The sequence below is a fragment of the Botryllus schlosseri genome, chromosome 10 (genome assembly GCF_051294905.1).
Source record: "Botryllus schlosseri isolate E-star chromosome 10, Bs_hap1, whole genome shotgun sequence".
Taxonomy (NCBI): domain Eukaryota; kingdom Metazoa; phylum Chordata; class Ascidiacea; order Stolidobranchia; family Styelidae; genus Botryllus; species Botryllus schlosseri.
Genome location: NC_137245.1, coordinates 26134285 through 26142463, shown reverse-complemented (window position 1 = coordinate 26142463; position 8179 = coordinate 26134285). Strand labels below are relative to the sequence as shown.

The window sequence follows — 8179 nt, the reverse complement described above, 5'->3', positions numbered from 1 at the left end:
TCTTATGAGGCGGATGATGCTGGTGCATTTCGTCAAAATCACCAATTACACTGGTCTACACGATTTTTGCGCCAGGACTTCTTTAGGTCAATTATGCCTAATTTGGGGGCGCTGAATACGAATCTGACGTTATTGTTGCTCCATCACGTCACGTTTCTGAGACATTAAATATATTGCATATTTCTACTTTTTCGAGGTACTCAAGTAGATTTTGGCTACTTGCAGTACTCACTGAAGTGTTAATGTTTTACAACTACTTCAACATCTACCTGAACAGTATTCTGGATGAACTAATTACTTTTGCAATTTGGTTTTTGTGAAGTAGAAAGTAGCTCAGGGATAATATTGCGCCACTATCATGAGTTAACTTGTCATAAGAAACGCTTAAAATAGCCTCTGAATCACGGTAACTGAGTACATATTTCGAGGATTCTACCCATGGGTGGTGTCATTATAGTCATATTGCGTTATATGCGGCGATACATCTTGCGATTTCGTATGTAGCCACCTCCGACTAACTATTGAAAGTATGCGACCACCCTCCCACCGACGAAATATACTTAGATATAATTTACTGACTTTTAGTAATTCTCAGACCGTTCATTTTCTCTTCCACTTGAAGTAGTTTTGACATGTCTTAGAAATGACTACTTCTACTTGTAATTGAGTAGAAATGTAAGGCGTTACTTGTGCTACTTGAGTAGCAACGCTGATCACTTTGACCGACTCTAGTTCATAGTAAAATATTACGGCAAATCAGAAACCACCAACAATGTACAGCTTTTTGTATTTAGAGCTGGCGTTTAATCATGCAAAACACTAACACAAAGCCTCGAAATTAATCAATGCTAATCTCTGGCTCTGTTCCAGCATAGAACATGTGGTAAGTGGTGTGGGCCACAGAATATCCTATGTCTAGAGGGATCGACTGTCCAAGAACCGGTGCATAATTATTTGTATATATTGTGAAGTAACACGCACTTCAGGTTTCGTGTTGAGCTGTTAGTAAGCAATGTCCAACTGTCCATTCATCTGGTTGTCAGTACAAAAGAAGCCCTTTATATCATGGCAATAAACGAAAAGAAAAGCAGTTCAGAAGCAGCTTTTCTCGATTCCGATAAAATGTGACAATATATAGGAACTGGAGAAGAAGAATTAGCATGATAAGTACAGGTGGAGGTTAATGATGATAAATTATTTCAAGTTATATATCATGATAAGCACTTTTTCTTTGGAAAAGCAGACATCCTGTTTCTTTTGATGTTTCAAAAAAGCTTAAAGGGCCACATATTCTGGTCACATACCAAAGTGAACAATTCTCTTCTACATAATATACCAACAATACAATGTTTATTGTTTGCAAACTTTGACGTTTTACGAAAGAGCAGTGGGCTGTCACCAGTGTTGGGATGACTCGAGTAATGACTTGACTCGAGTCACCTTTTTCGTATGACTTGACTTGACTCGAGTCATTTTGCAAAAATGACTTGACTTGACTTGACTCGACGCCTCAGAAATGCGGATTGACTCGTAACTCGGAGCAAAATTCACGAGTCAATTTCAAGTCATTAAGTAAACGGTGTCGATTAAATCACCCTATATTATGCATGTTTTGATTGTTAGCGATACGCCGGTGTCACTTGCGAGAGCAACCAGTCTTCAATAATTGTAAGTTTCACCATAGTGTCCTATATGGTGTCGACACAAGCAAATCTCACGGCTCAGTGAAATTGTATCACGTCACAATTTCCAATTGGCTACAGGCAATTTGACGGTCATTTTTGACCGGATTACCGAGCATTAAATTTGGTAAAACGGGTATCAATCGAAAGCTGACTCTGCACTGATTACGAAAATATAAATTTTATTCCGCTCGTGGCCCTGGAACTCCCACAATCAGCCTCGAATTTTTCATTGTTATGGAGATTGGCATTGGGACGCAACAATGCTGTCTGGCGAAACGAGAGAGAAGCTCATGACGCAACAATGCTGTCTGGCGAAACGAGAGTGTAGCTCAAGAGAAAAAAGTCCAAATCGTTTTTCATCTGAACAAGTCACACACAATTTACAATACGATAAGACACAATGCGACGTAATGAACAGATAGGAGGATATCGAACGACACGCAGTTGCGGTCTTTTTAGACTGACATCCACCTAGGCCTAGAGTGCTCGGATGTCACAGTTCTTTTCGATGTTGATCTTTTTGAAGCCACGGCCCTTTTTAGTTTTTTTCCATTCCTTGTGAGTGCTTTCTTTCTGGGCTTTTTTGTCGCCGTAAACACGGCGACGGCGGGGGAAGAGGAGCCCAGATAAACCTCCAACGGGAATCGAACGGGGCCGACCGATTCGTGGGCGCTTATCGTCACCACTACGCCATCTCCCCGGTTAGGATAAGAGATGGCCACGATCCTGTTCAGGAGCCGGGGTAGGAGCATAGCCTTTACAAAGGCTATGGTAAAGGCTATGGTAGGAGCCAAATTTCAGTGATTTTCAACGTAGCCAGATTTTGAAATATTTTGAATTTGCTTAGAAACTAGGAATACAAAGCACGATTTTCCCACTGAAATATGAAAATTTGTATGATACTGGCAGTATTTGTACTCACACTGTTGCCCTACCTTGCCCAGACATTGCTTTATTGATCATTTGCTACCATCGTTTACTTTTTACTATTATTTTCCATTTTTACAGCCAGACTATATAGAGTCAAGTGTACCTGTTCGATGCGGGTGTGATCAGACTAGTTGACTCTCAAGGTCGTATCGATCATTCCTATCTAATACCGAATACTGTGCATGCATATTTTATGTACCACCATCATTGCCGTCTGTTGTTATGTATTTTGGATGGATGAAAATACCCCCCTCTCTCTCTGTGCCTCTCTCTGAATTGGAAATTCACCAGCCGAATTTTTTCGGACTCTGAATTTCAAATTACCAGCTAGCTCAGTGGCTGGAACCGGATGGATTGGTATCCCGAAATTTGGGATCAAACCATCTCTGATAGCGATTCCAAGCAAGAAATGGCTTCTGAAAGAAAGGTACCGACGAAGAAAGAATAACATCGAAGAAGACTGTGACGTCGGCCGCACTAGGCCGAGGTGGATGCCAGTTCAAGAGACCCCAACTGGTTGGTCGGCAATCGTACCGCATCCCCCTATCTGTTCATTACATCGCATTGTATGTTTGTATATCGCATGTTTGTGTCTTGGGCAGATAAAAATATAATCTCACGATTGCCGATTTACCTCAATTTGCCCGACTTACGTATGTTCTGCCAGAATCACAGTTGTTGAAAACTCGTTTGCACCAGATTTGCAGCAATGCCGATTGCCGAATCCGAACTAGTCATCTCATATGACTCTGTTTGAACCTGAAGATGAAGTAGTAGGTCACCGCGCGTACGTGCGGATAGCGTGTGCGTCAGAGATATGTCAGATATTTACGACTGCGTTGTCGTCTGTACTGTGCTGTATAAAAGCTTCCCAATTCATTTACAGTACCATATCATGCAGAGGCAGGTTACTGTCGTGACTGGTGAGCAGTTTTATTTCTCTAATACGTAATGTAAACAAAATCGGACAATCAAAGTTTCTGTACTGAGAAAGAGGGACCATATACTGGTAATTATAGCTATATGGGCTAGGCAACATCGAGTAGACTATACCGTACCTAAGTGGTGAGTCAGAGTGATTCGATTCTGAAATCTGATGGAGTCTTCTTGTGTCGAGTATTCTTGTGTCACTCATTTTGATTTTTTATGTCATAACAGTATGGATGAACTTGAATATGTACTTTTATATACTACCACAATGAATGTAATTCCAATTCTACATCTCGTTCATGATTACTTTGTTACGGCATTTTATGACCATGCCTAGGGGAGAATACTAGGAATCTATCATTTTTCCGGATAATGCATAGCTTTGTAGCCTACTACACTACATTGAATATAGGACCAGACGATGTTTCAAGACTTCTGCAGTGGAAAATACTATCTGAAGCATATATGTCTAGTTGTCTACTCAAGTGGAATCGTTGAAATTAATATTGGATTCAGATACGAGTACTCAAATCATTACGCCCAGCCATTATAGCAATATATATAACACTGATGATTTGAATTTTGATATTTGATATTGTTATATTTTAGGAGTTGTTCATAATTCTTAAAATGGTCCTGCGATTATTTTCTTCAATCTACGTTGTTGTGATCGCAGCCAGACTGGTATGTTGCATGCAATGCGATATCAAGTCCGAAAGACGCGTGGATTGTTTCCCCGAGTCGTACCCGTTGTCTCGCGACGAATGTGTCAAGAGAGGATGTTGCTACTCTCCATATAAAGGAAATGACGACGTACCGTGGTGTTTTTTCCCTCAAAACTATTCGTACGCTTACATATTGACTGATTTGAAGGAAGTTAGTTATGGATATGAAGGATTATTGAAGATTCCAAATGATACGGTCGCGTTTCCTGTGAAAACATTACCAGTGTTGAAGTTATCAGTGTTCCTGGAATTAGAGGATCGCGTACGATTTAAGATTACAGATGTGAATGATAATAGATATCAAGTACCTTTGGATGTCCCTAAAATATCAACTAAGACTCGAGATATGACAAAATATTCTCTTCAATTCTCCGCGATAAATGAAACTTTCAACTTGAAAATCATTCGTACTGACACCAATGTCGCAGTATTCGATACATCAATTGCTCCGATATTATACGGAGATCAATTTTTGCAAATATCTACCCATTTACCGTCCACAAATATCTACGGCCTTGGCGAGAGACATGACAGTCTTCGTGTAGATGTGAATTGGAAAAGGATCGCGTTTTGGGCTGCCGACCGCCCTCCTAAAGTACCTGAAACCGAAAATCTGTACGGAGATCATCCTTTTTATGTAGCTGTCGAACCGGATGGTAAATCACACGGTGTATTCTTTCTGAATAGTAACGCAAAAGAGGCGGTTTTGCAACCAACGCCTGCGTTAACGTGGAGAAGTATCGGAGGTATCATGGATTTTTATGTATTTCTAGGCCCTAACCCGGAACAAGTTGTTCAGCAGTATACTGCAGTCGTGGGCAAGAGTTTTATGCCTCCGTTATGGTCGTTGGGATATCACTTATGTCGCTGGGGGTACAAAACCTCAAACAACACATTGGGATACGTAGAAAGAATGAGAAAAGCAAAGATACCGCAAGATGTGCAATGGAACGACATCGATTACATGGACAGAAAGATGGATTTCACTTACGATAAAAACAATTTTGACACACTCCCCAACCTTGTTGATAATCTCCACTCGCACGGTCAGCATTATGTCATGATTATAGACCCCGGAATTTCAGACCAGCCTGACAAAGGGTCCTACCCGCCTTATGATGATGCGATAGAGATGGATGTAGTTATGAAAGATCACACAAATTCAAAGCCTATCCGTGGAAAAGTATGGCCCGGTGAAGTTATATTTCCTGATTTTACAAATCCAAACATATACCCTTATTGGACCAAACAGCTTCAAAGGTATCACAGTCAAGTTCCGTTTGATGGCGTGTGGATTGATATGAACGAAGTTTCAAACTTTATGGATGGCTCTCCGGAAAACTGTTACCAAAATAACACTTACGATTATCCTCCATACACGCCACGCGTTTCTGGAGGTAAATTATTCTCAAGGACAGTGTGTCCATCATCTTTGCAATATATATCCTCAAATTATGATGTTCACAGCTTGACAGGTTTGTTTGAAATGAAAGCCACTAGTCACGCTTTGAAAGTTATCAGAAAAAAGAGACCGTTTGTGATATCAAGATCGACGTTTCCAAGCGCTGGTGTCTATGGTGGTCATTGGACTGGGGATGTATCAAGCAAATGGTCACATTTGAAAGTGTCTGTCGCTGGTATTCTGTCGTTCAATATGTTTGGAATCCCGATGGTCGGCGCAGATATTTGTGGCTTTGGAGGGAGTACTAATGAAGAACTATGCATACGTTGGACTCAGCTTGGCGCGTTCTATCCTTTCAGCCGTAACCATAATGATATCGCAGGAAGCCCGCAAGCTCCTGTGGATTTATCTGAAAAGGCACAAAATATTATAAGAGATGCATTAATTGTTCGATATACCCTCCTACCATATCTGTACACATTATTTTACCACTCTCACGTAAATGGTAGCACTGTGGCGCGCCCTCTGTTTTTTGAATTTCCGTCAGACAGCAACACTTACAGCATTGACACTCAGTTTATGTGGGGATCTGGCATACTTATATCGCCTGTGTTGGATGAAGGCGCTGTTACAGTAAGCGCGTACTTACCAGCTGGGTATTGGTATGGACCTTCTGGAAATAGTAGCGATCATGAACCGATTCACTCCAAAGGGGAGGTAATTAAAGTGTCAGCGCCAATTGAAGAAATTCCTATCCATATCCGAGGCGGTCATGTGATTCCGTGTGGTAATTATAATGGCGCAACTGTTACCAACACTAGCAATGATTTTATATTATTAGCGGTTAGTGATGATGCGGGCAAAGCCATGGGACACTTATACTGGGACGATGGCGATTCCCTTGACACATTGTCTAATGGAAATTATGTTCTGTTGAAGTTTACTATGCAAAACAATACCTTGGTAACAAGCATACAGGAAGGCTCAAAGCTGATTGCTTCGAAAATGCGGCTCATGTTGGTCAACCTTTATGGTGTCAACTGCGTCCCGAAGAGCGTCGAAGCTAATGGTGTGAGTGTGCCATTTGATTATGGCCCATTTGAGGTCGCGGTTCAATTGCCTTACCTAGCTATGGATGAAATAATCATCAAATGGACGTGCTAATTTTGCAGCATGGAACTGGATATCATATAAACCTGCCAATTCTACTACTATATTATCTTTGTACTTACTGTTTCCATTTAGCTGCCCGATACCCATTTTATAATGTGTTCTGTGAGATTCTGTTCTGATGCAAGTGCCGAATTTTAAATTGTGGCTGGACTTGTGTGAATGTAGCTTTCATGATTTGAGTACCTGCATGTAATACCTTTGAGATGCTATGCAATTATATTATCACACATCTTGACACTGAGTGCCTGTTGTATAAGTATGAATGAAGCTTTGAGGAAGAATATGTTATGAGATGATTCAGGATTTGTGCAGATGCATTCATCAGTGTAGGACTTGAACAAGAGGATCCTTGACTTACAGATTCTAGAAATGGCTATGATCGGATTGTGCCTGAAAACCTTTTAGACATGTGACTCCGCAGAGGTGGTCAAAGTAGTCATCCTTACTACTCAAGAAGTAGAAGAATCGCCGGAATTTCTACTCAAGTAGAAGTAGTAGTGCTGGTTCACAAGTAAGTAAGTAGGCATTCTACACCTATTTTTGCCTACAAAACTGACAAGTAGAAGTAGTCTAAAATTATAACTATACTTAATAAGTAGTGCGAGTAGGCAAAATCTACTTCAAGTAGGCACCAACCCGTGCGGACCAGGGCCACGGGTCACTTTCAAACCAATGAGGCTGGATGTGGCAAATACAGGAATGAAATTCTTCGTTTATGGAGCTGAAAACAGGCGCAGGCGTTTTCGAGCATAACGGAGACGGTTAACGATAGCTGGAGATAACACTCGTTCACTTGCAGGTGGTAGGAATTTAACTGCGTGACAGTAAACGGTAAACACACTTACGAGTCAGCAAATTTGTTCGCACACCAACGGCACGAGATCACAGAATCAACAGCACTTGTTATGAAGCCTAGATCTCTTCTACGACGTGGTAAACACCGACATAAAATTTATGGCTTCGAATAAAGATGTTGTATTCATCACATGTATGATGGTACGGGACGTAGGCCTATTTGAATATAGCCTGGTCGCTGTGCAGGATGAATTCATGTCTTATCGAGTGGTCACTGGTCATTCTAGGAGTGATAACTATGCAGTGCTGTGGAGTCGGTTCAGTTCAGCAACCGACTCTGACAACTTTAAACACACCGACTCCTTATATTTTTCATAAAAGTCCGACATTCCGGTAAATCTACTCATAAAATTATAATTTTATTGCATTTTTAGTTATTAATATTACCAATAGACTACTGAAGGTACAGACTACAGAACTTCAATACGAAATTGAATAATGAATTTATATTGAAATAAGCCCGAATCTTTTCGGCTATC

The 8179-nt window shown here is 40.8% G+C and overlaps 1 protein-coding gene and 1 long non-coding RNA gene across 2 annotated transcripts in view; one reads left to right on the top strand and one right to left on the bottom strand.

Moving 5' to 3' along the window:
- Window positions 1-421: 421 nt before the first annotated feature.
- Window positions 422-8179, bottom strand: part of LOC145447775 (uncharacterized) — a 244252-nt gene continuing 236494 nt past the window's right edge. Inside the window, exon 2 of the long non-coding RNA XR_013917701.1 lies at window positions 422-508. This is a non-coding gene — a long non-coding RNA (uncharacterized LOC145447775). The remainder of the gene's footprint in view (window positions 509-8179) is intronic.
- On the top strand, window positions 4123-7080 carry LOC145447755 (lysosomal alpha-glucosidase-like). Its single transcript, XM_080326016.1, has one exon. The coding sequence runs from the start codon at window positions 4176-4178 to the stop codon at window positions 6834-6836; it is 2661 nt and encodes an 886-aa protein (XP_080182142.1). The 5' UTR covers window positions 4123-4175; the 3' UTR covers window positions 6837-7080.